Source organism: Lineus longissimus, chromosome 1 (genome assembly GCF_910592395.1).
Source record: "Lineus longissimus chromosome 1, tnLinLong1.2, whole genome shotgun sequence".
NCBI classification, from domain to species: Eukaryota; Metazoa; Nemertea; class Pilidiophora; order Heteronemertea; family Lineidae; genus Lineus; species Lineus longissimus.
The window spans coordinates 25191621-25207408 of NC_088308.1; the positions used below are offsets into that span (position 1 = coordinate 25191621).

Genomic DNA, 15788 nt, shown 5'->3' on the forward strand with positions numbered 1-15788 from the left:
TCTTTTTGATACAATTTAAAATAAAAATATGTCAACAAAGTGTAAATTTGCACTATGAATAGTTATTTTGGATAACAAAGTTTTGAGGCTATTTTTCTGTCATTTACGCAAGCGACTGTTAAACATTTGGGCAGAGTTGATTCTGTTATTTTCCAGATCCAAAACTTCTCAGGTACGCTTATTATCAAACTAAAATAAATAAATATGTGGTATACAAGTGCACCAGCACTCTTTTTCCGTATATATCTTGTTCAGTCTTACGTTCATGCTAAGTCTGTACTTAAATGATGTGTTTTTTCGTGCTGATCACTTCCATTCCATGCTGACAGTGACACCAACGGTGCATGTGCATTTGTTTACTTTCTGTTGGTGCCACGCCCACTCTCCCACCACTAGCCCATCCCACGATATGGCATGCATCCCACCATACCTGAGCAGAACATCTTGGCCATTGTTATTTCTAAGCAACATCATTACATGACTTGCGTTGCAAGTTACGCAGGCGTGGTGATGCATGTTACTTATAGGCCTACTAACTAGAACTCAGCGTACCGGTACTCAATTTAAATTAAGTCCTGCTACATTATATGAAAGATTTCAATGACTGGTAACATATATATCTCAAACGGGTAAGGTTTGCCGGGGGATTGCAAAAGGTCCAATTAGGAACTGAAGGCTTCAACTAGGCTATTCCCTATATTTATATCTCGTGCTGTCGCATTTTCATGATAGAATCATCATGGGCAAGAAAAAGAAGGACAAGCACGCTTATGGAGGGCATCGTCGTAGTTCCAGTAGTTCATCAAGTAGCAGCAGCAGTAGTAGCTCAGATGATGAAAAGAAAAGGTGGAAGAAAGAACAGAAAAAGCTGAAGAAACTACAGAAAAAGGTAATGATAATTTTATAATTTTTCTACTTTTTACCTCTCTTTGCATGTTGGTCCTTCAATGCCAATTTGCAGTTGATATCAGGCTCCAAGAATAAGTTACTCAGTTTGGTCATGGAAGCTTTGCCACAGAGTTGTGGTGTCAGAACCTGTCGGTGGTAAGAAATAATCTTGTATCTGTATTACAAACATATTATAGTTTTGCCATGTGGTAACTTTCATTTCATGTGACCATGTTATGCATGATAATGATGCCTAGTTAGATTTTCAAGGAGATTACATGTTGTGTGGTTGATTTAGAGCAAATAATTTGACAAGAAGATCGTTCAATAGTGTTCTGTATGGTTTTCATGTGACTGCGTGAACTCCATCAGTCCAAACTGGACGAAATTTATCTTTTTCTAAAATTGTGAAAATTGTTTTGTTTCTGATTCATCAGGGTTATCCCGTCCAGCAACCTGGTATGCCTGGCATGCCAGGTGCTTACCCAATGGTAAAGTATTTATTATAGTTGATCTATTGAATGTTGTTTCACAGCCACTCCAAGTTTCAGTATGATGCAAGTATGAGATTTAAATTTGTCTCAATGCCAATGGAATTTTTTTTCATAAAAAGAACTGTGGTTGAATTGTATGACCCTGCTTTTGTTTGAATTCAGCAAAGTTGGTTTGGGATGGATGATTTTTTGAGAAACTTTCAGACTGACAAAACTATCATGAGTCCCATGGTAATGATGATGAATTATATTGAAACTTTGAAAGGATGTCAATAATTGAATGAGTTGCATGGTTTTTTGTGCATAAATGTATGTGTTTGTTATAACCGTATTTTATCAGGGGGAATAATGTCATTTCCTTCTGATTTCATCTATGTTATGTGTGTAATTGTAATTCTGCTGTTAGAATGCTCATTGTTTTACTGTTTGTATGTTGTCATGTCCTCGTATCTGCACTATTTCTAGGGTTATCCAACTGGCCATGCAGGCGGCCATGCAGGGGGTCATGGTGGTCATCACGGACATGTAAGTTGGTGACGGGTTTCTCTTGAAAATCATGCCTTGACCTGTCTTGGCTGTGCACAATGTGTGACATTGTCTTCATTAGAGATATTCTGGTTATAGTGTTGACATATTCTCCTGCTGAAGTCTCTCTGCCCACACCCACTGCTTCAAATCAGTAAATGCTGCTGTCAGTCAAGCCTGAAAATCATTCTCCAAAACCAGATTCAAAGGAGATTGAATCACCACCCAAACTCTGCTGTCTATGGCTATTGCCATGATGGTCGTAGTGAAATTTCAGCCCTGTATCTGTGATTGTGAGGTATAAAACCAGCAGAGGGTTTCATAGTTTTCTGCAGAATTTTCCTGCCAGCAGGTCAAGTTCGTTGTTGCCCTTTAAAAAAGTGGTTTCTACCTAGTATGTTTTTTTGTGATCATCAAAATGTGAATTATCAGTATAGTGGGTATTGAGACTTGCGGACAACTGCAAACACTGTGGCATGAGTGTAACTTGAAGATTGATAAAGAAAGTGAGTTATGGTTTTAACTCCTCTCCTCCCGCTGTCCTCTGGGTCAATGGCACGGTCTGTAAATTATATCTGCTTTACATAAATCACCTTCTTGACAAAGCTATTTTCTTCAGGATATGTTTCAGCAGCATGCCCTAAAATCTAACAGACATTCCCCACTTGGGTGTGGAGGGCACATACTGCATACTGCTCTTGATTTGAAAAAATAATGTCATCATGACATTATTTCTAGGGTAGCCATCATGGTCATCATGGTGGCCATCATGGACACGGTGGCATTGGTGGTCATCAAGGATATGTTGTAAGTTAGTAACAAAAAGGGCTGTGGTGGATGAGATTCATATGATTCCTGTTTTTTGTGGGACAATTTGCATGGCTGCGTGGAGTATCACTCTTTATCATCGGTCATGGTTGCAACTCTTTACCTAATTCCTATTCCACCAGTCCTTGGGATAACAAACATTTTCTCATGCATGCTAATCACCGTGAGCCTTGGCTGGTGCCGAGCATGTGCAATTTAACAAAGTTATATGCTAATCCAATGAACTTTACTCATCACCTCTAATCTCGTGGGCCGAGTATGATTTGACCTAGGCTTGATTTGACCTAGTTAATATTCATGATATAATCACTTGGCTTGCAATAGGCCTACACAACCAGGTGTATTTTTATCAGTTTTAACATACGGGTACAAACAGTTCCATACATACTACTATACTACACTGTATTGGTAACATTTATTTATAGTCCATGTATTGATCTAGATCTGGTGTTGAGGCTATCCTGGGTGTGCATTGTAGTGGTCTAGTGCAGTGGATAGTGCCGGCATCTTGATTCCTGTTCAAAAATGTCTTACGGCTACAATAACAATCTAGTAAGTCACGGTTTGTCGACCATTTCATGACACTCAGTTTTCCCTGTTATTCTGCAATGTCATGATCAGGGAATGAAATAATTTACTGAGATTTTACAGTGTTCTTCCTGCTATCAGCTCTGTGTGTAATGGTGTGTATATGTCTGTACTGCACTGCCATTTCAGTATGGCCAGGATTGTCAATCATTTGTGGGAAGTGGGTGGCTTGGGTAGATGGGTGTGGGTGTGGTTCCTATCCGAGGTAATGCCTCTGTTCAGTGCCGGCTTGTGGAGGGAGGGAGCGGTTTCCTGCATGTTTTTGGCATTTCGGTGTTTATGTTTCAATAGATAAACGATGTCACAATGCCCTCTTTTTTTTCATAGCGTGAGGATTTGGGTGGGGTGGGATGGGATGGTATGAGGTAGGCAGGGTGGTCAGTGTATCCCACATGCATACAACAGTGCAACCATCTTTCCTGTTGATTAACACCAACAGATATACTGTATCGTTTTCATATGCAGTGATCATTGGATCAATAAGTTGTGTGACCTAATACTAGTAAATGCACTGTGTTTCCCCCACACACAACCAGAGCCCAGCAAGGAATTGCTGGCAAAACTATAGTCATTACAATCTGACATGGTTTGTGCAATAGTTATCTTAATAGGTTGGTCAATAATCGTTAATATAGCCTGTTTTGAATGTATACCCAAGTCATTGTTACTGTCAGTGTGGTGTTATGAAGCGAACATTTGAGTTCATGAGACTGGTACTGGCAGTTGTATCATCAGGCAAATGAATTCCACTTTGTGCAAATGCAGATGTGAAGACCAGTGAAAGCCATAAGGACCATGACACTAGGGCTCCATGTTAAAACATTTCTCAATGTCAATGACGAGAGAGCATACAGTATCATATAAAAGTTTGATTATCATCATACGTCATAAAACAAATGATTGAAAAAAGGTATTTTCTTTTTCTTTTCAGCCGGGGCAGGGTGGTTACCCTGGGCAGCAAGCAGGGGCTGGTTACCCCATGGGTCAACAGGCCCCACCTCCTGGTGGAGCATACCCAGGATATCCAGGAGGAGCCCCAGCCAGCCAACCACCCTATGGTGGTGCACCTGGCTACCCATCCCAGCCTGGTTACGGAGCACCACCAGGGGGACCAGGGTATCCTGGAGGTATGTAATCAAGCAAGTGTTCTCTTTTTTCTAGCAAGGCCACTATCCTGGTCAAGCACAAGGCGGAGCTTACCCAGGAGCCATGCCTGGTCAAGCACCCTACCCAGGAGGTGCACCGGGTTACCCTGGCCAGCCCGGATACGGAGTGCCACCAGTTCAGGTCTGCCCTCCGGGACCAGGACCAGGTACTGTAGTATCAAATTGCCACCTGAGACCTGGAGAAAGTGTCTCTGTCTGCGGTTCATATGCTTTTGGTTATCCTTTCCTAGTTCTCTGTACATGCATTATGTAAAAAAATACAAGCTCTGCTTTCTGTGTTGGTATGAGGGAAAAGCTCTTTCCTGAAACCCTGCTTCGTTTGTTCTCGAAAACACTTTTATGTATTCATCATTTCAAAAATCTATGTTTTGTGTTCAGACAATAAATTAGAGCAATAAACCCCACTGACACTGAACCACCAGGTGTTTGTATCGAGCAAATACATGAAGATGTGGCACACTTGTACACACCACTTGCCCTTATTTCAAGTTATTCATGAATGATAAAGTGCCGTAAGGTTCCGACTTTAAAACCTGTGGGTGTTTACCAAATCTGTGTTTTGAATTCCTGCCTTAGAAAGTCGAGTAGAGAGCAGTTCATCATGACCTAGATACCTTCTCCTGCAATATTTATGCTTGTTGAAAAAACATAATCTGTTGTATAGTATTGTATATAAGTGGAAAAGAAAATAATGTGCCAGGGTTGTTCTCAATTTGCTTGCCTCCTAGTACTAGTCTGTGGCATGTTACCTAAAGCCTGTAGTTAGGTCATTTAGTGTTGATTACCAAGACATGGGTTGTGTGGTCTAGTGGGAGGCTTAACTGTTTGGTTTGATACCCTATGTACCTGACACAAATCTACATTGCTTGTGATCGATGAGTAGACTGTTATGTACTCCTCCTCCTTGGCCAAGGCTGTTACCTCAATCTTGGCCCATATGTGGTTACAGAACTAACTGGGAAGATGAATAAAATGAATAGTTGGGAAATATCATCAGAGACTAATACTTCCAGTAGTCTGACCTTATATGATGCCTTGCACCTGAAATGAGCATGCTTCTCTTGTCAGATGTGTGAGAAGCGGACACTAAACGTTAATCATCCCATCATCTCCTTATCTTGAACTCATTTTTTCTTCTAGGTGCACCATCGGGTGGAGCGCCTGCCTTCACGATGCCTGGCCAACCTGGTGGCTATCCGGGCCAACAACCCCCAGGACCTGGTTACCCAGGCTGTAAGTATACGATGATACGTAGATGTCTGCTTTCATTTCATTGTCTAGAATACTAACAAACACTAAAAGTCCAGCTGTAGTATTTGGTTTTCTTTCCTCACATCTTGAAAAGTCTGCTTCAGTTGAGACTTAAGATTTGGCAGCTTGTTTATTCAGATCAACTTCTTATTTGAATGCGGGAGTTGTCTCTGAATCAAATGGTTGCCAAAGCTTTTTATTTACTCATAGTGCGATTATTTCGGTTGCAATTTGGAACATATTCAATTATTTACCTTTCCAAAACATGAAGTGCAGATTTCGGTACCTTTTACAAGCATTAATGACCCGTTACGGTAGTGGTAGGTAGGGCTTGCGCATTTTTCTTCTTTCTGCTTGCTTGAGAATTCCTTTTGCAGGTAAATGTATCATAATCCGCTGCTTTCCCAAAATGCTTTAAGCTAGTTCATTTCACCAAAATAAGGCACACAAGAATATGTTAAATTCAGGAGTATTTGGACATCCTTACTTAAATAGAAAAACTGTCCTCCAGCAAACATATATCAAGTTTAGTTCGCAGATGCAGACTGTATCTCGCAGTACTTGTCAGTTTTCCAAATATGTACTGACAGTTGATTGTGTATAATGGCTTTCCAAATCATCTGCCGGTTTCGGAAACGGTTGACTGATGCGGGTTGGAACTCAACTGGTCAATCGATCAGACTGCCTCATCGGACAACAAGTTGGACCGTCCCATGATAAAAATCTGAAAGGAAAATAAGACAAGAAGTCTGGCTGCCAAACAAGCGAACGTCAGATAGAAAATTAACACCTGAATTCGATATGAAAATGTTAAGCTATGAACTACCTCTGTAAATTGACCTCACCAAAACATTTTCCCAGCATTTCACCTGCCCAATTGAATGACCGATTGCGGGCCAGTCCACAATAGACTTACCTGAATCTTTTCTTAAACAAATTCTGGGGGGAGGGGGTATGTTGCACTCCTTCTACCCCTCAACTCGTCGGCCACAAAAGATTGGGTGGGCCTATTGTTACCTCACTATATTCCCCACTCCAGATTGGCCAGTCGATTAGGCAGCATGATTTTTAATCCAGGTGTGGGCACGGAGCTTGCGGTCCCCCTTAAGACAATTATCTAAAAGACTTGTCTTATTCCTTTCAGATCCCCCGCCCCCTGGCCCACGTATGTACTAGACGGGGCAGTGAGATGCGGGCACTTTCTACTGCACTAAACACTAGACTAAAATCTTTCAAATTTATTGGACTGTGAAACTGCTAACTGCTGCTATGCCAAACAATTCTATAATTTAGGACACTTTGATATTAACAAGCTTGATACTAACTGCTTGATGATGTTACTGACATTATTGATATCAACATAAGACTCTTGCTATGCAAATTATAATGTAATTTGGACAGTTTGTAACATGATAGCTGGGTCCTGGGTCCTCATAATGAGGACCATGTTATCATGTTACAAACTGTCCACGGGACATAGTTGAACACATCGTATGCTTATTTAGAGACTTAAAGAAAGTTTACATGATCTTGGAATAAATTTATGGCAGGTGTTGTTATTACTCTGCTGTTATTGTAGCGAGTGCAATATTAGATATTTCTAAATTTGATTTGTTAGTTTGTTTATAATGTTCATGTATAAAAAAAGGTTCTGCAACTTTTTCAAGCCGTGGCTAGAAGCACTGATGTGACTGTTAGTTGAACCACGATGGTATGTGACGGTTGATGGCTTCGAGGTTTATACTGATCTACGTTAGAAGTTACTAAGGTCATTTTTTATGTTGGGAAATCATGATTAATAAATTTATTTTGACATCTCAATGGTAGTTATTTGGTTTTTCCTAAATATGATGCAAGATGAGAACCTTATCTATCATAGGGTCTTTTGTGTCTCCAAATGACTTTCGACATTGACCCTTGCTACAGCATGGAGCTCTATCTATATGCACTAGAAACATCATTTCACGCAGAAGGTTGAAGGATGAGAGACTTTGACCACTGTCGATTAGATATCTCCCTTGTAGAAATCCATTAAAATGCTGAGCTATCGGTCCCATTTCATTTTACGACTGAAAGCACCAGTATTGTTTTGGACTGCGACCATAGTCCTGCCTCCAGTGACAACGAAGTCCCTCTTGGAGCAGAATCCGCAGGTTGCAACATATCATGTCAAATGCCACTGCGTGGTCTCTGGACTCTGGGCCAGGTGGTGACTGTCAGTTATGTCACACCGGTTATAGTTCTCTGGTAGCATACCTGGGGACGGAAGGAAAGCCAAGGTATGTGGTGTAACCACCTGACACTGGACAAGACAGATTTTGGCACTCGGAGCAAAGTTCTCTGACCCTGAAAACCGAACGTTCATGATCAAGAGCTTGAGAGACCTAGAAAAGAGACATCGGTGATTTCAGCCAATCTTGTTCAGTTTTCGAATTCCAGACAGTTGAATTTTGACAAAATTGCTTCCATTTTTCATTTCAGCTGATCCTTCCTATCCTTCTCAGCCACCATATGGCGGACAACCAGGAGGCTATGGGGGCTCTGCAGATATAGGATTTGGCGGTGTAGGAGGCTCTGCCCCAGGATCTGGGTCCACACCCTACCCAGCCTCGCCTTACAATTCAGCAACACCCTCCTATGGATCGCAGCCAGCTGGCTATGGAGCACCCGGAGCCCAGCCAGGCTATGGAGCGCCCGGAGGCCAGCCAGGCTATGGTGCACCTGGAGCACAGCCAGGCTATGGTGCACCGGGAGCACAGCCAGGGTATGGTGCACCTGGGGCACAGACAGGGTATGGTGCACCTGGGGGCCAACCATCGTATGGAGCACAACCTCCAACCAGTGCATATCAGCAGCCAGCCCAGCAACCCCCTCAGACAAACGTTAGCCCATACGTGCAAGGTACCCCAGGTAAGTTCTTTGATACATCTTTCAGCCTGGATTTGTCTTCTCAGCCCTTAAGGACAGCATCAGATTCTTAAATCTGTGCCTGTGACCAATTGGGTTGCATCCTATGGTCATCCTCTGTATACCACTGGTTGGTCCAGACTGGCTTGATTTCGTCAACTTCGACAGTGTTCATTATCACATTTCAGTGGTGGGACATGGAGGCAGATTGCCCTGAAACTCAAGACTGAGCCAGACACCACACTGGCCTAATGGTCAAATTGATTGCCAGAATCAGGCCTGGAATGGTTGAAAGCTTAACAACATGTACAGACTATGTTCTTCCTTAAAGGCCACATCTGCTGGCTATAGGCCTACCATATTTGTCCCTATTCTATCACATACAGGTTGTTTTTGTTTTAGGTCAAGAGTACAGTACACCGCCAGCAGTGGCTCACCCTGCGGCAGCCCAACAACAACCTCCATCACAGCCACAAAGACCTCCACCACCATCACACCAGCCTACTCAGCCAAGTGTAAGCTTAGATTATGTCATCCTACAGGAAGGGAATCATCTTTTCAAGGGAACTTGGCTACTGAGTTGAAATAAAACATGTTCCACCTGGTGGTCACATTCATCCTGTACACAATTCAGTGATATTCTAAAGTGCAGAATCTCATAATCTTGGCTAGGGAGCTCAAGCATGTGCCTGGATAACTAGGCTTCATTTTCATCAATGGTTACTGTTCGATTTCAGGGCCCAGTACCAACAGGAGGTGACATCGCCGGTCTGGATCCTGACCTAGCTGCAGCTCTGGGCAAGCTGAAGGTCTACGGTGGCATGGAGCGCTACGAAGGAACCATGAAACCTGCTGCTTACTTCAATGAGGAAGAAGACGTCATGAAGTTGCGTAAAGCTATGAGAGGAGCTGGTGAGATCAATGTTTTAAGAATTTGGTCAAAAAATCCAGTAAAAGCCATGTCCGACATTTTGAGTTATCAAGAAATGAGAAAGTCTCGCACCAAACGTCAAACGAAACGTGACCTTTTTGTTTCCTTTGTTGTCCACCACTGTGTCTGCAAGTCATCCATCTAGTGCTTAATATAGACGTAATGTGTCTTCCATCTATTTTGTTTCAGGCACAGATGAGAAGGCCATCATAGATATCGTTGCAAATCGATCAAACCACCAAAGACAGCAGATTCTAAGCTTTTTCAAAACCATGGTCGGCAAGGTAGGCACAGGACTGCTGCGATTTTTGTTTGCTACGCGACCAAGCCTCGGAGCAGTGAGGTTTGGTCGTGCCAGGTAGCACCATGGTAATCATGCTGCCATATTGCTTGCAAAGTTCAGCTACAAGGGTGGATTTTGCACTTAGTGATTCCAGGGACTTGCGTTCAACTTGAGGTCTAATTCAAGTCGGCCATTGTTACCTCTAGTAAACAAATACTTATTGCTTTCTATGTCTTCTGTGTCTTTTTCTGCAGGATCTGATAAAGGAGTTGCGAGGAGAACTGAGTGGCAACTTTGAGGAGTGTATGATTGCCTTGTTTAGGGAGACAACATTCTATGACGCATATTCCTTGAGAAAGGCTATAAAGGTGAGTGGTTGCAGCTATGATGGCCTCTTTGTTCTCATCTTATGTGATCACTCAATACAGTACCATGATAATGATTGAGGATAATAGCAAGCTTTGTATATATCGGGCCTATTTTCGGTTTTTGGGTTCAAACCTGGCTGGCGGCAGAAGGATTATTATATTTTTGGGGAAAAAAAGAATAAAAGCATGATATTCTCTTGTAGGGTGCTGGGACAGATGAATTGGTCCTCATAGAAATCTTGTGCACCAGGACGAATTCAGAGATCAGGGAGATCAAGAGGAGCTACAAAGAAAGTAAGTCTGCGTACTTGGGATGACAACATGGGACATTGTCCCTCATGAGATTTTATCGTTGTCTATACAGCAGTAAGCGAAGTATCCCACATAGGGGATTGGATACAAAGTAACCTCCTTTGAAGATAAAATAGGTTGAAGTTGATGTTTCTGGATTGCTATGGCACCGTGCTGGAGACTTCAGTGACACATGGTACCAGTTGTACTGATACAAGCAAATTCTGTCAGTCCAAAGATCAGGGGTGTTCTTACTGAGGATCACTGTGTAATGTTTTGCTGAGACCATACCATTGGTTCTCTGCACGGAACTATGGATATCGTGTTGAGTTATACTTGTAATGTAGAATATTCTCTCATGAGTTTTTATTAACTTTTCAGATTACATGCGCGACCTAGAAAAAGATATCGAGGGTGATACAAGCGGTCACTTCAAGCGACTTTTGATATCATGCTGTCAGGTAAGTTGGACGCAGTATGTGCAGACTGTCTGTAAGCTGACATCTCTGTCAACCATGGAGAACTATCATTTGGATCGCATGCTTCTCCTGGGTACTCATGCCATTGCACACTACGAAAGATCTCACACTGTATGATACAAAACCTGGTTTGGTATCTAATCCTCCAATACATCCAGCTGATTTTGTGAGCTATTTGGTATATTTCATTCATGTAATACCCTGTTAGTTTTGCACTGATGTGTCAAATGCCTAGGAGCAAGCACAGAAGAAGAATCAACCGGTTTTCAATCAGCGATTCATACAACTAGTTCATTTCCTGCAGGCAAACCGTCAAGAGCTGACCAATGAACAATGGGAGCGCTTCTTCAAACAAGGCCCCGAGGCTGTCGTGGATCGAGCCAAAGCTCAAAAGGAAGCACAGGAGCTCTACCAGGCCGGAGAGAAGAAGCTTGGCACCGATGAGGCAACCTTCCTAAGAATCATGGCACTCCGACATTGCTATCAACTCAAGGCGACATTTGAGGAATACACAAAGGTGGGCAGTTTGATCTTAAAATGTTTCGAGTCATGCAAGGGGCTGCGTGCCATCAGTAAAACCTTTGGTCTACTCTGCATTAAAGCATACATTTCTAACCCAGACTTTGATGATTCACTGTGGTTTTCAAAGAACAAATATTCCAGTCCTTCATTGGCCTTTCGAATAAAATAATATCAAATATCGATATCTGCTTCTGATTGAGCCATAACATGAACTAGAGATCCAGGACTGATTGATATAAACTTGTTGTGGACCAAAATGTTAATGGTGCGCACAAGTTAACCCATACACTACTGCCTGGGAGCGATTATTTGAGAAATAAGGCATTTGCACAAAACTAAGACATATCAACAACACTTTCAGATCAGCGGCCGTGACATATTGAATTCCATCAAGAGAGAAATGTCATCTGACTTGCAGCATGGATTCGAAGCACTTGGTAAGGACTGGGGCAATTTTGAAACTATTCAAAATAAACTTCTGTATTTTCTGATAGTTCTATGTGTGTTGGGAGGGAGGATATATTGCACTTATCGTGCCTATGACATACTTCTAATATCATACTCTAAAAATGAACCCTCAAAGATGCTTTCAGAATATTTTTACAGTCTTTTTGATGAAATTGTCTCATTTTCAAGTGATGAGCCAGAGGAGTCGTCCAGAGTATTTTGCTGATCGTCTCTACAAAGCCATGATTGGTGCCGGTACAGATGACTCATCTTTGATCAGAATCGTAGTGTCTCGCTCTGAGGTAAGACATTGTCAATATCTGCCCAAACTTTTTGCCCAGGTTATAATCCATGAGAACACAGATTTGGATGTCTTGATTACCATCGTTGATTTGTTATTTGTGGCTCTCCACAGTCCTCCAGAAAAGCTGTAGATGATATTCCTAGTAGTTGAGTGCCTATGCCAATGCATGCCTCAAGATTCAAACACATAACATACTGTGGACTCAAATCATAAAAAACGCGATCACAAAATTTTAGACATTTTGCCTATACCTACGCGCAAGGAATTGCAGTTGTGCATGCTATTGCCTTACATGCAGATCTAAAGCAGAAGTTGTTTTGACTTAGGGCAGACCTAAAGCCTCAATGATGAGACATGAGGTCTAGGTCGAGCATCGTTACTTTGAATCTCTCTTTTCCTTTGCAGATCGATCTAAAGAACATCAAGCAAGTTTTCCTCTCAAAGTACAAAAAAACCCTATGGAAAATGATTGAGGGTGACACGAGTGGTGACTACAAGGCCATTCTTATCAGTATCGTAGGCCGGGATTAGAAGCATATATCAATAAAAGGTCTAGGGAATTTTGTGATTGAATTTCAATGTTTATACGTTCAACCATCAGCATGTTACACCTTCTGAATGATGGTGCCTTATATATGTTTGTGCTTTGTATTAAAGATTTCTTTGAAATTAGCTGGATGGGTGTAAGCTTTGACCAGTATTTCTATCCAGAGTCTTACTAGAACCACCGGTGTAAACATTCTACGAAGGCCTATGATAATTAATATGTAATGAACAGTAAATGTAATATGTAATGGATTAATCTGAATATTGCCAAAAAATGATCATTGTCAAACTTCCATGCGTGTAATGAATAATAATGTTTAAATCAATCGTAAACTGCTCGTTACTTTAATGATTAACATTTTTGACTCGATGCTCTTCTCCATTACTCTATCGTATGTGTCTGTCTAATTGTTTGTTTTCATTTTCGGTTGAAAATTATTTAGAGTACCGGTGCTTACGAGAATTTATGTGTACTACAGTTTTTTGTTGTTACAATTCAAGTTATTTGTTTGTCTAAAATTAGACTTGGATACATTGTAAGTTGACTACCCGCATCCAATAATAGCGGTTAATACTATGATAGTGTCCAGTCTTAACTTCCCAGGTGGTTGTTTTTAATATTTCATCACTCATTGACAAAGGGCTAGTTTAGAAACTGAACACGTGTGATTGGCTCTTCAATAAAACCAATCATATCATAACGAACATCCTTACAATTAGAATTGATTTGAACAAATTTATGATGATCTCAGTGGTATATGTGGAAAAAAACTTGTTATGTTTTTGTCAACTTGAAAAAAACGTGTGGTATTTTGAAGAAAAGGTAGTTTTTTCTCTTGCCTTGTACAGTAAGCTGTGATTAAAAAGACTGACTAGGATAGTCTAAGTAACACACAATGGCCCAAATTCATAAAGGGCGTTTAAGGGTTAGACATGTACAACTTCTCTCTAATCAGTTTCAGGGCCTATTCATATTCTGTGAAGATTCACATGAAGGGCCAGAATCTGTCTATTCAGTAGTTAAACGCTGTTTTAAGCTAAACACCCTTTATGAATTTGGCCCTACATGTTTAGGGCCTACTGGGCATTACCTATGTATTGTAATTGATATTTCTGTGTGATATATCTTTAATCCTTCCTAAAACAACCCACTCGGGGATATGAAAATTAAAAGTCTTTCACCTGTTTAAGAATGATTCTTGTCAGTTTGCTGTCTGAAATGCAGTCCAGTCAAATTAGTCCTTCGAGTCTAAGCACAGGCTGTTTTCACTCTATGTATGTTCATTTTAATGTTTGACTGATTAAAGAATATAATGAAGTGCAGTTGGAAGTATAAGGTGCGTCCGTCCCAAATATGAATTCGCTGCTAGAACACTGTGGATTGCAAGAACAAGACTGGTGGTCTCATTCGTTGCCTGAGGAAGTTGACCATCTTTTATTTTGTTTCTCATTGACATTCTTCATAAACCCGTGATCACTTTGAAGGTGGACTTTTTGAGTTGATGCCTAGATAGCGGTCATGATGATTACACCGTCGCCGTGAGATGGTGCTGCATATACAATGTATACATCCTGAAATATGAATAAATGGGTTATAGAGCATTTGTCTGCATTCTCCAATACATCAGGGAACCACCCTCTGAACTGGCTATGGATTAGTGCTAGGCTGAATTAGTGCCGGCATCATCTCGAGACCCTCCACCTTTGATGTCATCATGATCACTATATATTTGTATTTTAGTGCATTCTTAGTATATATTGTGATATTCTTTATATTCATCTATGACAAACTATACATCTTTCTGTCTATTGCGTTATCCTCGAAGATTCACACTAGAGTAATTTTCAAATGAGCATTTCTCTTCTCAAGAGAATTCTCCTAATCGGTGTGGTTGATTACTTTCCAAATTAGTCCATCTTTATTGGTCTAGTTTTGCCTCAATAATTTTGCCTCAACTTATGCTTGTACATCGCAACATGTAGCATACTAATTAGTTTGCTGAAATCTTAGTTGAAGTTCTCTAATCGGTTATTAGTGAAAGGGTATCATCTATCGCACGATATGACGTAAACAGGCCCTATTGCCAAAATTTCTACTTTTTTCATATTTTTTGTTATCGGATAATTAGATTGTCATCAGATACATGTATTCCCATGTACATGTAATTATTGGACTACGCAAAACTCCACTAGAATAAAAACATAGAAAAGCCACATACCTCTTGATTTCCTTAATTCCCCAGCTGTTTCCTTTCCAATGCCCCGCAGACACACGGGGAGATGTGCAGGAGGTAAAAGTCCCAGAGAGGGGACATCGCAAGTTTCCGTGTGCAGAGCAGGGGTAGCTTTGTATCCAATTGTAGGACAGTTGTCACAACCAGGACTGTTGTCACAATCGGGACAATTGTCACCACCTGAGTAGGCTCCCGTTGCAGGCACAATTGAACAAGAGACTCAGTCTGAATTAGCTTGAGCTATGGTACCACCAGTATACAGCCAGCAATGTGCTTTGCCTCTAAACACTGATTTGGATGAGATGTAAATCAGCAACTCGTGCTTATTTAAGACGGTGCTGTATCCATGATCAAGGATCATCTGAGACATTGTCAGAACTAGGAAGACAACGTTGGAGCAAGAGTAATCTGAGACAGTGTCCCAACTAGGAAGACAACATGGGACAAGGATAACCTGACACCAGAGGTTAATGTTCATGGGTCAGAAGGTCTAGCTAAAGGCAGAATGGTCCTATTGTACATGAAAAACTTCAGCTCAGGCACATGAGCCACCTCTTTGCCCAGGCGACTGGAGTTGCCATATACAGTTATTAGGCCTTTCTTCAAGAGTACAGTGCCGAGATAGAAGATAATGTCCCACTGCAGGTACAGGACAAGCAGGCTGCACCAGGTCCATGTAGGCTGCATGAGTTGTCTTCATAGCCATGTTGGGTCTGTCTTCAAGACCAGGTCCTGA

General features: G+C 41.4%; 1 protein-coding gene across 10 annotated transcripts; it reads left to right on the forward strand.

Moving 5' to 3' along the window:
- Positions 1-100: 100 nt before the first annotated feature.
- On the forward strand, positions 101-15032 carry LOC135493787 (annexin A7-like). 10 transcript variants are annotated; one of them, XM_064781362.1, is made up of 17 exons: positions 101-172; positions 733-889; positions 1326-1379; positions 1848-1907; positions 4255-4450; positions 5630-5722; positions 8222-8650; positions 9050-9162; positions 9385-9559; positions 9768-9862; positions 10116-10229; positions 10433-10523; positions 10902-10981; positions 11304-11516; positions 11883-11958; positions 12158-12270; positions 12678-15032. In XM_064781362.1, exons 2-17 carry the CDS (start codon positions 740-742, stop codon positions 12801-12803), a joined length of 2178 nt encoding a protein of 725 aa, XP_064637432.1. In that variant the 5' UTR covers positions 101-172; positions 733-739; the 3' UTR covers positions 12804-15032. The 10 variants fall into 10 exon arrangements, with proteins under 10 accessions (XP_064637432.1, XP_064637441.1, XP_064637457.1 ...); XM_064781371.1 differs by lacking the exon at positions 4255-4450 and adding an exon at positions 4485-4635; XM_064781387.1 differs by lacking the exon at positions 1848-1907.
- Positions 15033-15788: the final 756 nt, after the last annotated feature.

What these genes read in the sequence shown, in the direction of transcription:
- LOC135493787 (XM_064781362.1), top strand. Translation starts at nt 740, where the DNA reads ATGGGCAAGAAAAAGAAGGACAAGCACGCTTATGGAGGGCATCGTCGT. An exon ending in CCTTGAGAAAGGCTATAAAG is followed by an intron (nt 10,230 to 10,432) that starts GTGAGTGGTTGC and finishes ATTCTCTTGTAG; the next exon opens with GGTGCTGGGACAGATGAATT. An exon ending in CAAGAGGAGCTACAAAGAAA is followed by an intron (nt 10,524 to 10,901) that starts GTAAGTCTGCGT and finishes TTAACTTTTCAG; the next exon opens with ATTACATGCGCGACCTAGAA.